Here is an 18,030-nt window from a genome sequence, read left to right as displayed (position 1 = left end):
GCCTGGCCTCCAGGGGCTCCTGGGTCCCTCTGCCCACAGCCTGCTTTCTCAGCCTGCTGGGAATGTGCCTCAACTTCCTCTGAACGGACCCTAAGTGCAGAGGTGTCCCACGGCTGACTTCTCGGCCGCTCATTCCCCCTGGTGACCTCGTGCACGACGCATTAGGTACCCGCCACTGGCTCCCAAGTGTATGTTTCTAGCCGTGACCTCTCCCCGCAAGCCCAGACTTCACAGCCAACGCCAGCACAAAAGATGTGTTCGTGAGCAGACTCTGCAGACAGAACGCCAGGGTCCAAACTCCGGGGCTGACACTTAGTATGACCACGAGCCAATCGAGCCTCTGTGCCTCGGTTTCCCCATGTGTCAAGTGGGAATAATAACAGTAACTATCGATACTTCACAGGGTTGCTGTAAAGACTGAACGAGTTAATACACGTAATGCTCTTGGTGCAGGTGCTGGTGAGTCAATGTAAGTGTCACCTGCTGTTATTTACCATTGTCACTTAGATACACAAAAGCATCTGAATTTTAACATATTTAAAATAGGCCTTTTTTCCCCTCAAAACCTGCTCTCATCCTAGCATTCCCCACCTCAGTAACGCACAATCATTCAGCCCGTTGCTCAGGGCCAAACCATGAAGGCCATGGAGAACCCGCACGTTCCACATCCAAACCATCGGCAAGTCCTCTCAGCGCTTCAAACCCAACCCTGGATCAGCTCCTCCGTTACCACCCGTGTCCAAGCTGCCATCACCTCTCGCCTGCAACAGTCTCTTTTAACGGGACCCCTGGTTCCAGCTTCCGTGTCCCCTTCCCCCAGCCAATGTCTCCACAAGCACCACATCAATCCTTTTACAATTCCATTGGGTCACATCACTCCCTGCTCAAAATCCACCAGCGGCCTCCCATCACACTGAGGGTGAAATCTCAGCTCCTCCACGGTCTCCAACCTCGGGGACCCTCCACGCAGCCACACTGGCTTCTGGGTACAGATCAGCCCCGTGGAAGTGATGCTGCCTCTACCTGGGATGATTCCCTTAGAGCCCCACGGCTCTCTCACTGCGTCCCGGCCTCAGGTGAAGGGCCACCTGCGTAGTGGGGCCGTTTCTGACATCGCCAGCTCTCTTCTTCAGAGCACTGGTGTCTATCACCGGGCACCTCCACCTGCTAACCTGAGTGTAAGCTCCCCGAGGACAGGGCCTTTGTCACTGCTGTAGCCCTAAGCAAGGCTTAGGACAGTACCCAGAACCTAACAGGGGTCCGTTGAACACCTGCTCACTAACATGAAGAGCAGTTCCTCCTCTGGGCCTCTAGCTGGATTCTAACTTATGAGCACTCTCTAATCTCTATGAACGAATGGTCTTTTATTTTTTTTTTAAGTCAAGGAGTATATCAAATCACGTTATACACTTTAAGTATATGCAGTTTTATTTGTCAATTATACCTCAATAACGCTAGCGGGAGAAAAAGGGGTGTAGGAAGAATGTCAAGGAACCCATTACAGGTGGCAAGACCCTGTGCTTTCGAAGTTCCAGCAAATTCGGAAGGCAAGGCGTCCCAGCCCAGAGATGTACCCCGAGTAAAGGCCCGGGTCGCCCAGTCTTCACGTGAAACATCCCCATATCATTTTAATCTCCTCGGCCAAGGAGTATTCTAAAAACTCATGTTCGCTGCAATCATTTCAAAATACTTTGTTTCATCCCTTCCTATGGATAATTTTCCTTAAATTGGCTTTTAGAAAACTGAAGCTATTCACAGGCAGGTCCGTTTACAAAAGTTAATGTTTAGCTTTTAAATGTTTCTCAGAAAGATGCTATCAAACCCGCAGGAATGCGCTGACCCACTAACCCTCTTCCCCTGTCCTGTTTGCAGAGACTTCGCGGAGAGCAAACGGATGGAACCCAAGGACTTGCACCCCCTCGGAGCCTCAGGGGGGCACCTAAACTCACTTCAACCAAACCCTTAAAGCAAAGTCTCCCGTTGCCTACAACGCTGGCCAGAGATGCTGACGTCAACCAAGGAGGGCGAGCATGGGCACAGAGCAGGCGAGGTCAGGAGGCCAGAACCACGCCTGGCACTACGTCCTGCAGAAAGGCAACGGAAGTGCAAGAAAGGGAGGACTGCAGACCCGGAGGAGGCTCCAGTAAAAGTAACCCGCGTCCATAATCCTGCAAATCTAGAGCTTGTCAACCCCTAGCAGGATAACACAGAAACATGAACTCAACCCAACGGGGCAGCAGTTCAAGAAAGGAGACAAAGCAGCAACTCTCCAGCTACAAAATAAAGACGAGGGAGCGGGACGGCACACAGCAGGAGGGAAGATGGGGCCACACTCCTGAAACTAGCTCGATGTCACCGAAAGGCTTGAAGGCTTCCAGTGAGCCACGCCTGATGCGGACACCCGGCTCAAGGCCGTGAGCAACTTCTGGCTGTCTCCCGACTCCAGGAAGGAACAGGAGACACGCCCAGTGCAGCGCCCCCCAGAACTAGAGGGAGCATCGGAAAAACAAGCAAGGCTCCTGGGGAAAGTCCTCCCACTTCCTGCTCCCCCGAGCAGAGCAATGGAGACATTCATCAGCGCAGGAATGCAGCGGCCGGGGAAGGAGGCTGGTGCCAGCTCCCCACACTGCGCACTGAGTCACCCTTGTTAACGGTGTACGGATGTACATTAACCGTATTTATGTAACTCCGGTAAGACCACTAGCTTGCCAGTTCTGCATTCTCTGCGTGTCCCAAGAGTAGGATGGTAGGGGATGTGTGTCCACGAGCTTTTACGGAAATTACGATCTAAAACGACCCCACCAGAATCCACTGAACAAGCACTACACCGGTGGGTTTAAAAGGCGCTTTTTGGAACCACCGTGTTCTTTGCTCATCACACCATTCTAAATCTGACAAAGCCAAACCGACAGAAGAAATGAGGAGCTATCGATAAGGTGCGGGATCTAGGGGGTTTAAGGAATGATGAGTGTTTCGACATTTCATGTGATTTTTGAAGTTCTATCATAGCCTGTAAGGTCTAATCAAATCCTACTGAAGACAGAGAAAAGGGACTATGCTTCACAGTGATCCGCTGGCGGTGACAGCGTTGCTTTTGCAGCCATCATGCTCTCTGGTTCTTCCCGTCTAATCTAGCTACACCTAAGGCAGAGCGATGCCCTCCATACCTTCGGTCTATGAGTTCCATGAATGCAACAACCCTTTCAAAATGTAAGGAAATTCCTAATGCTTAGCCCACAACATGCCCTCGATAAATGAAAACTCCACGAATAAAGCCCGGCTGCCAACCAGGCCCAAAGAACTGATCACTGGGAACATACCAGCACTCCTCCTGCATCTTTGGATCAGCTAAACGTCACTTCTGAGAAAAACACAGACTGTATCTTCCCGTTCCCACCCCCCAAAACGACTTAGAACAGGGGTCAGCACACTTGTTCTGTAAACATGTTAGGCTTTGTGAGTGACGTAGGTCTCTGCTGTGTATTCTTCTCTGCTTTTTTTTTACAATCCTATAAAAATGTAAAAACCATTCTTAGTTCTGAGGCTGTACAAACACAGGATGTAGTTTGTGACTTCTGACCTATAGCACAAAGAAAATCAAAAACAAGTCACTATTTCTTTATTTCTTTGGGGAAGCAATTATTCCCTAGGTGGTGGGAAACAACTGTCAGTTCAGCAAAGCAAGGAAAAAGGACGCTCGGTTAAAACAGGAAAAATGGGTGTAATAACTGTCAGCTGGAGAACCAGGGCCCAAGAGAAGGAGCCTCCATGGGGCCTGGAAGGCCTGGGGTCTCACAGGAGAGCAGAAGGTGTCTGGCACTGCGGTTCAGAGATGCTTTTCCTGCCGTTAACTGTACATTGGCAAATAGTTGAAGCTAAGTTTCAAAATGCAAAGTTTAAATTTGACACCATCTCCTACTAAATATCGGTGTCATTTCATTAGGCCTTACATCTTCCCACACTTTGAAATTTCCTCCCATTGAACATTCCTTACACCCATGGAGGCAGCATTCCGACTGCCTTTTCTTTTGTAGATTGCCACAGCTGAAGAGTCGGTGATAACTTACTATTCATAACTAAATTTGTTTTTGTTTTTTAATCTCCCGCTCCCTCCCCCTCCCCCTGCGAATCCCTAAATTCAGTTTTATTTTTTAAGAACAAACATCTCTTTTTGCCCTTCTTAAATGACAACACATTAGGTCATCAGCAGAAATGACTGATGACTCCCATCTGTCAGTTCCTAGTTCCTGAGAGTCTTTGAACTCAACCCTTCTTCAGAACAGAAAACTAACGGAGAAAAGTGAGAAAACTCAACCCATGAAGACTGTTGTCTGGGTGAACACAGGAAGTCACCTTTAAGACCCGGGCTGGTGAGAGTGGGGAAGCGGCAGAGGAAACTGTCTTCTGCCCCCTCCAGCACCAGGGGAAGTCAGAGGCTCTAGGCTAGGGAAGAGGGTGCTTCATCAACCACCAGGAACACTTGACCAGATACCAGAGAAAGAAGGGAAGTAATGATGACAGTCGTCTAGTCTCTGAGGTGAGCTGGCAAAGAACTGAAGGGCCAGGCACACCTGACCTGGATCCACAAGGCGTCCAGAAGCCACCCCAAGGCTGAGGAAATGCCATCTGTAGGTGGCATGGCACCTAAACCCAAGCTCGACTTGGGACTCGGCTCTTGAGTTGCATGGCATCAGAAACCAAGAGCTAACCTGCTCTACGCAAGTGAGCCATTCCATTTCCAGTCCGTCCTGTGTATTTAAAATGCCCCGTCGTAGAAATAAGAACCACCCAGGACAACTGAACAATTAAATCACATGGTATCTCTGCTCAAATGGAGTTTGAAAACCACAATAAGATTTCTACCCCAAAAAGTTGGCGTCAGTACTTCAAATCCTAAAGGTCCCAAGATGTATTGCACAAGCATGTAACCTTGAAGGGCCCTTGTTACCTCTTTATTCGCTTTAAAAACGTCTTTCTTGCAGGCTGCAGTTGTCCTCCACTCGAAGTAATGCACACAGTCTGTTGCAGTTACAAATTCGGGAGTTCCCTTTTTTTAAAAAAAAAAAAAGGAAAAATAAGTTAGCATACTGCATATTGTAAAGTGTTCTTTTTTTTAAGTCAGAAACAGTGAAGGCTAACGAAAAATCTTAAACTAGCAGCGGGAGGCGGGGAATGACACACAACTGTTTTAGTTAAACAAGGTCATCAAGAAGTTCCCAAACCCAAAACTTCTGAGACAAAAGCTTCATAAAATCATGTTGGAATTTGGCTATAAATGATCCAAAACTGTTCTACTGCCCCAACTATGCAAGTACAGTAAGCTCATGGGAAGTAATCTTCACTGACCTCCCACTCTCAAACTCCAAATGTTCTCTGAACCAAAAGCCAACAAAACCGAAGCCAGAAAATGTGACCTCATGCTTCCTGGAAGCCGCAGGAGGAGGCCCATCTGGACCTGACCGAGCTCGTACACCAGCCTTGCTCAGACGCCCCTGCACTTGAGGGCGGCCCCTCCCAGCAGAAGGGGACCAGCGAGGACTCCGAACTGGTCAGCCACAGTGTGGCTGGTTGATGAGACGTGGCGGGGACTTACCTCTGGGCGCCCATGTGCAAATCTGAAGAGTTCTGTGAATTCTGGTTCTCACAGGGTGAACACAGAATTCTTGAAGACAATTTAGTTAAAATTCAAACAACAAGCTAGCTTATTCTGTAACTCAGACCTCCAGATTTCATACCACTGCAAACAGATTTTTTTCCCAAGGTTTCAACATGGGCAGCAGTGCAACTGATAGGCTGGTCCAAAATTAACAACATAAGTTCTATTTTTAAAGTTCTCCAGACAAGACAGTATGGCCCTGAAAATGCAACAGTCACAGCACCAAATTCTAAAAATGATACTTCAAAGCAATCTGGTAACCGCCTAAGTTTCACTCAACCTGATTTTTCTGAACACTTGGATTCTTACTCTTATTAGAGAACATTCACAGGGTTTGTACACAAATTGCTTTTGCTAAAAGCCAGCAACCATTTGCTGAGCCCCTTTCTAAACACTAAAGATTAAAATCAAAAAATCACATACAATATGCAGATAGTGAGAACACCAGCATCACGCTTTCGACAATTAGGTCCCATTTCAACACTAGTGATACCCCAAAAGTTGGGAACCCCATTACCCACTGGCCAAGGCTTCTTCTAGACAGATGTTAATATGTTCCATTTAATGTAAATGACGACAAATGTTTAAAACAATAAACACATTGCCTTGACAATTATCAAAATAAAATGCTGGGAGAAGAAGTTTCAGAAAGAAAAAAAAAAATTTATGCTGCAACATAAACATTCAACAGTGCTTTGAGTTTAAACACCCTAACCTTTACACTGGAGTTTTACACAGGATGTGGGTCAAATTTCACTGAAACGTTGTAACTATAGGCTTAGGATTTGTTTACTTATTGGTTCTTAATGGTGACGGTAATTAGGCTGGGGTTCCTGTTCATCTGTTTGCTCGTGTTTTTAATTTTGCTCCCTTGGTCGTCCTAGAATACCCGCTACAGCAAGAACACCCCAAGGACAAACGTTTTTAAAAGAAAGATTATAAAGTGCCTCTGTGTGGACTCACCAAGGTTTTCCCACATAAGAAGGTGATGCTACTCTGCACTCTGTGATTTGTGCTCTGCTGCCCGCAGCTCATTGTGGTGTTGAATTCCAGGAGAGATCTGGTTGCGTTCTTCAAATGAGTGTCACCTATTCGAAAGAAAAGAGTATGAACAAGCCATAAAACATTCATAACCATAGAGCTATTTCCAAGCATCAGCAAAGTAAAAATGGCACTATAATTCATTTGAAAGCTTACAAACGGCCCCTTCCCCAGAATTCTCCGTCTCAGGAATGGCATCCCCACACAGCCCCAAACACATTGCACTCAGTCCTATCTTCCTCTCACCTGTCACATCAGAAAGTTGTATTGCTTCTACCTGCACCTCAAATGCGTCCACCTCTCTCCTTCTCTACAACTACTGAAACCACTGTCACCTCCCACCTGTATTCTGGCAACAGCCTCCTAATTGGGCCCCTTGCCTCCAACTCCTGTCTCGTTCCTCACCATCCTCTCTTCCCCATCCATCTTGCACCAAAAACATAAATCAGAACATATAGCTTGGCTGCTGAAATTCTTCAATAACTTCCCATCATACATGCTATAGAATCAAAATTCTTTAGAATGGTCCACAAGTACGCTGATCACTTCTCAGTCTGCCTGGGATTATTATTGCAATAAAAAGTCTCCATAATATCAATATGATGGTAGTTGGCACAGGAACAAATAAACTGACAAACAGACTGTAACAAAGATCAAGACACCAGAACAGAGAGCACACAGACATATCTATGAGTCAAACTTTGATACACAATAGAAGTAACGTATCAGGTCAGTGAGCAAAGAGACTGTTCAATAAATGATACTGGAAACAAAATGGCAATCCATACAGGAAAAAGGATAAAAACTGAATCCCTACCTACCACTGTATACAAAAATCAACTCTAAATGGATTAAAAGATGTAAACATCAGAAACCAAATTTTAACTGAGTAAAAGCTGGAGTTATCTTTTAGATCGTAATGTAGGGAAATACTGAAGACTCAAAAGCATTAACTACAAAAAAAAATAATAACTGTGGCTTATTAAAAAGTTTATATTCATGAAAAAGTAGCTTAAGGAAAACTATTTAAGCTATTTTTAAAAAATAGCTTAAAAAAGTTTAGAACAAGTTATAAACTAGGAGACACAAAGAGCTGGCAAAGAACTAGCATCAAGAAGATATATACTCACACACAGAAACAAAAAAAGTTTTTTTATAATTCTAGGAAATAAAATGAACGACGTATGACAGAGAGAACACACTGAGAGGAGAGAGAAGGGAAAACCCACACCTAGTCACAGTATGGTGATTCTAATATCAAAGGCAAAGATAAAATTCTAAAGCTTCTAGAGGGAAAGAATTGATCACATGCAATAGATAACTCAATATAAAATGGACAAGACATGATCAGACAGGAGAAAAACACCTTCATAAATAAAGAGATGTTCAACATCACTGGTGATCAAGACCATGCGACTTACCAATTCCAGCCATTCTATCGACAAAAATTAAACACCAAATGTGGGAGAAGAGAAGCTCCAGAGCTCTCCTGTGTTGCTGGTGGAAGTGTGAACTGGTACAACCACTACATAAGTGGGCATGGCATTGTGTCCTATCATTGAACGTTCATGTACCCTACGGCCTAGCTATTCAACTCTTAGGTAAATACATAAGCGAAAGCCATAGACGTATACATGACAAGAAACATGTGAAAGACCATCTCGTGTTCTTCACACTAGCAAAAACCTGGAAACAGGGACTCCCGTGGTGGTCCAGTGGTTAAGACCCTGCGCTCCCAACACAGGAGGCCCAGGTCCTATCCCTGGTCAGGAAACTAGATCCCGCATGCCGCGACTAAGACCCAGAGCAACCTAATTAATTAATTTCTTAAAAGCCTGGAAACAACTCAAATGCCCATCAGGAGAAGAGTGGACAAATTAACTCTGGTAGATCTACAATATTACGTAGGAATCAGAGGAATAAATCACAGTGAAAGATAATATAGTTGTTTTTCAACAATATAATATTGTTACCACTTAAGTCCCAAAACATTACACACAGCGTGATACATACTTTCTATTAAGTTGAAAACACCACATACAGCCAGACATTTGAGAAAGAGAGAAAGACAGACAGACTCTGGGAAAAGAGAGGAAAGAAGAAAGAAAATCATTCGCTCACAAATACAGGATGTGAGCGAATGATTACCTCCAGTGAAGAGAGACAGGAGGATGGAAGACCACACAGACAGTGGTTATTGTCAAGGTCCTGGATTTTGTTAGAGAAGGGGTTCGTTGCATTATCCAAAACAACTAATTAAAAAACAGAAAGAGGTGACTTCACAGATTGATGATGAGTGCGTGTCATGACCTCAGGATTACAACTGGTCCAATTTGATAAATACACCAGAGATCTTTAAAAGAGAGAGACAGAGTAGAAAGGGTAAAAATTAAGACGCCAATGGAGAGCGGATAATGGCTTTCAGACCCACAGCACCATACCAACAACAGTACAGCGGTTCTTTCTCCTGCCTGCCTACGTGATTCGGCCTGCCAGAATCGTCCTTCTCTGCCAGAAACTCCAGGGTTCTGTTTGAAAATCTTTTTTCGACTGCATAGGCGCAAAAGCCCTGAGGCGGCTGCGGGACCAAGGACAGCGCCCGTAGCCCCGCCCACAGTGGGCGTGCCTGGGACCGGGAGAGAGGGTGGGGCTTCGACGCGCCCTACAGCGCTGCGCTCCGGGAGACACGGAGGGCGGGCTAGGCCGGTGGGAAGCGGCGCGCAGCGGCCAGGAGGGGGCGCTCCCAGGCTGCGGGTCCCCCACCTTAAAGACCCTCCCCCCACGCCTCCTGTCCCCCCACACGGCGGCCCCATCCGGCCCTGTGCCCAGAGCTCCTGGGGGCTCCTCATAACTGCTGGGTTCGCCCTGAAAAGAAAACGAGGAGGGCTCTGGCCTCAGGCCGGGAGGGATCCGGCCGACCTCTGCCACCGCGGCGCGGGGCACCGGCATCCCTCAGCGTCAGGCCCCATCGGCATCGCGCCCGCCTGTCCACCTTGCCTTCTTCCTCTGCCCGCTCCACCTGGCGGCCAGGACCGACTGCCGACCCCGGCACTCGGAGAGAGGCCGCAGTGCACCGCGGCAGTGAACCGCGGCAGACAACCGCGGCAACCGGCCAGCCTGGCCGTCCTCCCCGGACGAGAGCCGGGCGAGGACTGCGGGGCGGCGGCCAGCACGCCAGGCCCACGGCCAGCTCCCGAGGACGGCGCCAAATGGGCTGGGCCGCGCTCGCCGGGCCCGCCAGACCGCGCCGGGTCCTCCAGACCGCGCGCCGGGCCCGCCAGACCACGCTCTCCAGGCCGGGTCCGCCAGACCAGACCGCACTGGCGGGGCCCCACCAGACCAGACCGCGCCGGGTCCTCCAGGCCGCGCTCTCCAGGCCGGGTCCTCCAGACCAGGCTGCGCGCCCCAGGCCCGTCAGACCGCGGTCTCCAGGCCGGGCCCGCCAGACCAGGCCGCGCTCGCCCAGGCCCGCCAGGCCGCGCCGGGTCCTCCAGACCGCGCTCTCCAGGCCGGGTCCGCCAGACCGCGCTGGGTCCTCCAGACCGCGCGCTGGGCCCGCCAGACCGCGCGCTGGGTCCTCCAGACCGCGCGCTGGGCCCGCCGGACCGCGCCAGGCCCACCAGACCGCGCGCGCCAGGTCCTCCAGACCACGCTCTCCAGGCCGGGTCCGCCAGACCAGGCCGCGCTCGCTGGGCCCGCCAGACCAGCCCGAGCTCGCCGGGCCCGCCAGATCGCGCCGGGTCCTCCGGACCGCGCCAGGCCGTGCGCGCCAGGTCCTCCAGACCACGGTCTCCAGGCCGGGTCCTCCAAACCAGGCCACGCGCGCCGGGCCCACCAGACGGCGCTCTCCAGGCCGGGTCCGCCAGACCAGGCCGAGCTCTCCAGGCCAGGCCGCGCCGGGTCCTTCAGACCCTGCGCCCCGGGCCCGCCAGGCCGCGCTCACCAGGGCCCGCCAGGCCGCGCCGGGTCATCCAGACCGCGCTCTCCAGGCCGGGTCCGCCAGACCAGGCCGAGCTCGCCCGGGCCCACCAGACCAGACCGCACTGGCGAGGCCCCACCAGACTAGACCGCGCCGGGTCCTCCAGGCCGCGCTCTCCAGGCCGGGTCCTCCAGACCAGGCCACGCACCCCGGGCCCGCCAGACCCGCCCGACCGCGGCCTCCAGGCCGGGCCCCCCAGACCGGGCCGCGCTCACCTGGGCCCGCCAGAGCAAACCGCACTTGCCGAGCCCGCCAGGCCGTGGCGGGTCCGCCCGACCGCGGTCTCCAGGCCGGGGCCACCAGACCGCGCCGGGTCCGCCAGACCACGCGCTGGGGCCTCCAGACAGCGCTCTCCAGGCCGGGCCCTCCAGGCCGCGCTCGCCCGGGCCCGCCAGACCAGGCCACGCTCACCCGGACCCGCCAGACCCGGCCACGCGCCACCGGCCAGGCCCCGGGAGGTCCTCCCGACCCTGCGCGCCAGGGCGCCCGCCAGGCCACGCTCGCCCGCACCCGCCAGACCCGGCCACGCTCCGCAGCCCAGGCCGCGCCGGGTCCTCCCGACCCTGCGCGCCAGGCCCGCCCGGCCGCGCTCGCCCGCGCCCGCCAGCCCCGGCCACGCGCTGCCAGCCAGGCCGCGCCGGGTCCTGCAGACCCTGCGCGCCAGGCCGCGCTCACCAGAGCCCGCCCGACCAGGCCGCGCTCCGGGCCTGCCAGGCCTCGCCTGCCACCCTCGCCGTCCGCGGCCGAGCCCAGCCGAGCTCGCAACCCGGCCTCGCTGAGGCTGCCGGGCCTGGCAATCGCGCCTCCCCCTGCTGCCTCGGGGCCCAGCTCGCGGCCGCCGGGCCTCCTCAGCACCTCGCTCAGAGCCTGCCAGCCAGGCCGCCAGCCCTCTCCGTGCTAGTCTCCGACGTGCTCCAGCAAGGAAGGCCTCCCTCGCTGTCCACTCTCCCTTCTCTATTGTACCGTGTCTTTCGACGTGTGCTGTTCACGTGTTATTTCACCAAATTAAGAGTCCCCGCTGTCCAACTTTCCCCTACAGCTATACTGCCTCACTTTTCCGCTCCTCTTTATATGAACACTCTGAGATTTCTACTCTCGCTTCTACCAGACACTCCCCTCCCCTTGTCCCCTGCACTGGCTGTTCCCCCAGAGCCACGTGACCCACGGCTTTTCGGCTTCAAGTCTTTTGCTCAAATGTCACTTTCTCAGCGACACTTACCCCACTGAATATTCCTGAACACACACTCCTGAGACCCCCAGCACTCCTGACACTCCTTCCTTTTCTTTTTTACAGCATTCATCACAGTCTGATATACCACTGAGCCATTGTTTGTTCTTGTCTGTCTCCCACTCCACTAGAATGTAAGCTCCATGAGAAAAGGGATTTTTGTCTGTTTTGGTGACTGATTCAAATATTTGTTACAAATAAATAAATGAATATTAAGCGTTGGCTGTTTTAAAAATATTTATATATACATATATCTGTCATGGTGTGATTTAACCAAGTAAATCAATAAAGTACACTAAAATTTATTGAACTATCCCCATAGTTAGGCTGTTTCAGCATATTTGCCACCATTACCAATGCTCCAAGTAATTTTTTTGTACAAAAATCTATGTACAGTATTAATTCCTCCATTGTTGGTAAGATTACAAAAGTACATTACAGGAATCTACGTTTTTAAATTTGATGGACAATGCCAGACAACCAGGAGAGACTATAAATGAGATGAAAACATGAGTTATACCTAAAAATCAACCAGGTATCACCTTAAATATCCAATAGAATTATATAATTTTAGAAAGTTAAAGATACAAGAGGAAAAGGTATTTTCACATGTTAATAGAGACACAAAATTGAATCTAGCGATCAACCTGGATAGCTGTTGTAGATTTCTGTGAGTGCACACAAGAATCAGACAGTAAGTATCACCTGAAGTCAAGGGTCAGGCTCCTTAAGAGTAAATGAAGTCACATGACCAGCAACTACAATTGAATTCACTCTATCCTACACCCAGGTCACCTATAAAAAAGCCAGGCAGCATCCCAGGCTTTGGTGGTGAGTAACCTCACGTAACATCCTTCCTTAGTGGGTCTGCTACCTCGGTTAAAATGGGCTGGTAACAGCCTTCACGAAGTGGACACCTAGTTTTTAACCCTCAGAAAGATTAATTAAATGAAAACCATGGTATTAATATTTAGGATTTTAGGAGGAATGTGAACATATTCAGTATTTTTACATACTTGCAATGTCTAATTTTATAACTAATTCAAAGGTTATAACTAAGCAATTGATTTAGAATTGTGACAGTATTTGAACAACTAAGGGAACTTCAGGTTTATCATATTTCTACATTTAAACTATTAAATTTTTAAGAATTATTATTAGTCCTTAAGTTTTTACTGTCAGATCAGACATCTGAAGTACTTTGAAGAGAAATCAAATATATAAAATGTATAAATCACTTTAAAATGTGAAGATGATTCAACTCGGTTGTAAATGGAACCAAATGGTTGTTCACAGACCCCATATAAATGACTGCTAAACTCTGTTAGATTTATACATGTAACAATATAATATCCTTGGCCTAAGGAAGAACTAACACAGGATTTTTATCAAAAATAATGTAATATTATTTAAACCAAAACTGAGGTCTTAATATTTGTTTCTAAGTACAAAAACTGCCCTTGCGGGCACTATAAAACTCACATCAACAACGATCTTCCCAGAGGGTTACAGACAACCATCTTCCTATAGCAATGTACGAATGTGCCCGCTTCTAGGCTCCTTGCCAGTAGTCCATGATTCAACCATTTAAACTTCTGCCAATGTGACTGAAGGAAAACTAGATTTCATTATTGCTTTGATTTGCATTTACGCCTGGCTTACTAATGAAGCTGAATTGACCATCTGGATTTCTTCTTTTGTGAATTGCCTGTTCTTAGACTTTGCCGTTTTTCTACTGGGTTTTCTTACCATTTATTAAGAGAAATTCCTACCTCCTCCAGATTAAGTTTCTATGTTACTAGGTTTTTCCCAATGTTCTACTGTCTTTTTACTTTTAATTTTAACTAATCCATAATTTCTGTTACACAATATGAAGGAGAGGTCTAACGTTGTTTCCTAACAGATAAACAGCTTAATTACATACAAATTTTAGGTTATCCGTTAAGTTCTCGTATGTATTTGGATCTATTGTTAAACTAACTCTTCTGTTCCTCTGATCTGCTCCACTTTTTGTGGCTATTTTCAAAATTCACATTTTTTTTCCTTTCTAGGAAGTTCATGTTAGTTTCCAGCTGTCCTCTAAGAGCCAGGAGTTCAGGTTACCCACCGTAGTTCCCATATTAGCTCTACAACTGTCTGATGTGACCCTGTGACTAGCAGAACAAGAACCCTGAATAAATCGACAGGCTCTGCAGCTGGCCTGCCAGCGTTCAAATCCATAAGCATGCAACCTCTGGCAAGCTGCTTATCCATTTAATGCTTCAGTTTCTTCATTTATAAAATGAGGGAAATGAGATCATCTACTGCAAAAGTTGTTGAATGAATTAAATGAGATAGTCTACTTAAAAACGTAACACCTGGCATGTAAGTGCACACCAAATTTCGTTATTATTTAGTTATAAAACTAAATTTACAATAACAAATTTAGTTATTTCTACCGTACAACACAAATTAGCCAAATTAGATCAGATTCAAGATTATCTGTGATAATGTTAATGTCCCTCTCATTCGTTCATAGTAGTGTGCTTTCCCGAGTTGAAGGACAGGGTAATAACCACTAGTGCTGAAAGTACACATCATCTAGCATACCATTCTCTCCCTCAGGGAGTTTGAGGCCCTAGGAAAAGTATGTCATGTGTGTCTGGGGGTAAAATGAGATTAGAAACAGCTGGTTTATATCATCATCAACTAGTAACAATTCATCTTTTTAACTCTCCCTTTTAACCAACCCTTCCTAGTCCATCAGGCCCAGCTTTCTAAAAACACATTCTATCAGATTACCTCCCCCATTATCATCACAAAGAACCTATAACAGATCCACTACCTACCCCAGAAAATATCAACTCTCCTGCCTGGCTTTCAAAGCCGACCTGACTTGGTCATTCTCAAATTTTGTGCCAACCTCACAAATCACCCTCCTAGTGACTTGTGTGCATCTGGTATACATCTATGTTACATTACACTATACTGCACTACCACAAACTAGAAGACACACTTTCATTAGCCAAAAATGCTATAGCCAAGTATTATAATAAAGTCAAGAGGAAAACTACTTTTCCTCTTTCTGAAAACCTAAGTAACACTGGCCAACAGGCCCACTTGTGGCCTCTCTCTCTGAATGGTCAGAAGATCCCAACCAGGAAACTGGTGATCTCATTTCCAAGTTTTTTAAGTATATCACAAAGTAATAAAATTTGGTCCAAGAATTCAGAACAACCTGGTGCTTTCTCAGATCTCTACCCAGGGCCTCAAATCCCTCTTAGCAGTGTTTTCAATCTAAACCGTCTCCGTGCTGGAAGAGAGGGAAATCAAACACACGCTGGACCTGACCAGGAGACCTCCCAGACCTCGCTCTTCTTACTCTAAACCATTACTTTCTAAAAAGCCCTTTTGAACTGTGCTTAGGAATTTCCATTCAAGATCAGAGATGGAGCTACCAAAGTAAGCTGCCCCTCCCAACTCCAAAAACCTACCAAGTTCCCTCTTCTCACTGCTGCACTGTCCCCGGTCACACGCTGTCTCCACTTCATGACTGACCCTCACCATCAGACCTCACCATTGAGAACACCTTGGTCAAAAGGTCACCACCCACCGACATCCATGACATCACATCCAAGGATGGCACTGGCTGCCTTTATGTCTGCCCTACGTCTCTTTAGGCATCTGCCCCTTTCCCACTCCATGTAACTTGGTAGGGCTGTCAAGCACTTGGATTACCCTGCCAAAGGAAAGGGATACTGACCAAAAAAAGAGGGCTTTGGGGGAAATGAAATGAGCCCTACCTAGGAGAGAAAGGTTTGTGCTTTTTCCTCTGGGATGGGCAGTCCTTAGGACTATTTAGTTTTTAGTGTAAGCCCAAAACCAGTGACCGTCTTTGACCCCATGTGAATACAGACTGCCTGAGACTCAAACCACCACAGAAGAAGGCGGAAAGATACAAGGGGGAAGGGATCTAGGTACTAGAGGAAATGAGGTGAAACAGGGAGAAAAGTAAGGACAGGGTTTAAGAAAAACATGAGGAGGCAGATCCATGGAGAAAACATCCTTCTATATCAATAAACACAAACGTGCGTAATTCTTCACAATGATTGCATAGTATCCGCTAGATGGGAGTAACCTAATCTGGTCTCAAATTGGACGTTTAAATTGTTACCACTTTTAACTCCTATACAGCATAAAATGTATATTATGTACGTAAGCATATGTAATTGTATAGACAGCTGTATATACATAGAGTCATTTTTGCAAAATTGGGCTCCTGCACATCCAGTAATTTAAGGGTAGTTTTACTTACCCACGGAACGAAAGCTGTTTGTCTTCAAGTCGTGCATACAAACAGCACTTGATGTTCCACACTGGGCAATATTCACATTTCCACAGATGTTGATTTTATAAAGCATGTTATTTCTGGTATCAACAGCTTCCCATGTATAACTAGAAAGGAAGAAAAGCAATTTGTCACTGTCACTGATCTGCCAATAATTAAACTTCTCTCTAGTTTCATATTCAAGCCACAGTTGCTTAAGATTACCATAACCCAGAAGATACACTTTCATTAGCCAAAAATACTAAAGTCAAACTATGTTAAGTTGAATAGAAGCCAGGGCAGAAACCGCTAAATACCACCTCACTCTGGTTCAATCCACCCTGAAGCAGCCTCAAGACTCCATGAACATTGAAATACTTAAAATTCTACCATTAATTTAAGAATAGCAGCTCAGATGTCTAAGTCATTGCTCAAGAATCATGTTGAATTTTAAGATAGTGACCTTTCCAATCACACTGGAATGCTGAAAAGCCAGATGATTGTTTTTAACTTCATCTTAGTTAAAAACTAGTTATGGCATGAAAGACAGTTCTAGCTCTGGTTTTACTTTTTACAGCTACAGTTCAGATCTGAACTGACAAGATGAAGCTGTGCCATGAGGCAACTGATCCAAAATCAGACAAAATTTACTTTAGGTTGATTCAATGTTATCCAGCATTTTACATGCATTAAAACTTGCTGTCTGGGGCTTCCCTGGTGGCGCAGTGGTTGAGAATCCGCCTGCCGATGCAGGGGACACGGGTTCGTGCCCCGGTCCGGGAAGATCCCACATGCCGCGGAGCGGCTGGGCCCGTGAAGCCATGGCCGCTGAGCCTGCGCGTCCGGAGCCTGTGCTCCGCAACGGGAGAGGCCACAACAGTGAGAGGCCTGCGTACCGCAAAAAAAAAAAACCTTGCTGTCTGTTCAAATCTCTGGCAAAGTAGATATTGAGCAAACTGCCTATGAACCAAAATGCACACTTGGGACAAAACACAGCTGACCCTTGAACAACATGGGTTTGAACTGCATGGGTCCACTTAATATGTGTATTTTTTCCCCTAAGTACTGTACTGCCATATACCGAACTACATGATCCACGGTTGGCTGAATCCACAGAAGCAAACTGCGGATACAGAGGGCGAACTGTAAAGTTATATGCGAATTTTCGACGGGGGTGGGCAGGGTAGGGGAGTGGCACTCCTAACACCCACACTGTGCAAGGGTCAACGATAATGCTCTGTCAGTCCTGTCATAAAAATTCTTCTCAATTCTCCACTCTTCCCAGGGAAAATGTTGTGTCCATTTTGTAAAACTTCCTCAGCAAGGGTAGACAGGAAATGAGGAAAGAAAATAAAAAGTTCCCCGCAAAACGCAAGGATACATTCATGCAACAGTATTGTTGAACGGAAGATAAATCGAATCAGACTTGCTTCGGCTAGGCCTATCCTGGAATTGTGGAGGGCCTGGGTGTGAGACCCTGAGGGTGCTAAACCCTAAGAGCCTGTGTGTGTGTCAGGAGTATCCAAAGCAGTACCAGCTGGATGAGAGAATGCACTCCCCCAGGAGTCCACTTACCACAGCGGAGACAAAACACCAGGCAACACACCCCTCCCTGACCAGAGCCCGCCTCCCCAGAGCCCCGCCCAGCAATGGAGGAGCCCTAACCCAGGGTTACTGGCAGGCAAGGAGCCAAGCATTCTCCTGAACCCAGGTCTGGGGACCCATCAATTCCACCTGCTAGGAAGCCAAGGACCTGGGCACAGTCAGCACGCAGGCAGGGCTGCAGAATGCTCCCCTGGGAGTTCTGACAGCCTCTGAAG

At 48.0% G+C, this 18,030-nt stretch overlaps 1 protein-coding gene across 1 annotated transcript in view; it reads right to left on the bottom strand.

Moving 5' to 3' along the window:
* IGF2R (insulin like growth factor 2 receptor) overlaps window positions 1-18,030 on the bottom strand; it is a gene marked incomplete at its 5' end in the record, with an annotated part of 109,797 nt that overhangs the window by 73,075 nt on the left and 18,692 nt on the right. The window contains 3 exons of the mRNA XM_082668685.1: window positions 4,949-5,047; window positions 6,620-6,744; window positions 16,199-16,338. Of these exons, the coding sequence (XP_082524811.1) occupies window positions 4,949-5,047; window positions 6,620-6,744; window positions 16,199-16,338 (364 nt within the window). The remainder of the gene's footprint in view (window positions 1-4,948; window positions 5,048-6,619; window positions 6,745-16,198; window positions 16,339-18,030) is intronic.

Source organism: Grampus griseus (assembly GCF_964374135.1).
Source record: "Grampus griseus genome assembly, chromosome: 13".
NCBI classification, from domain to species: Eukaryota; Metazoa; Chordata; class Mammalia; order Artiodactyla; family Delphinidae; genus Grampus; species Grampus griseus.
This window is presented reverse-complemented; position numbering and strand designations above follow the sequence as displayed.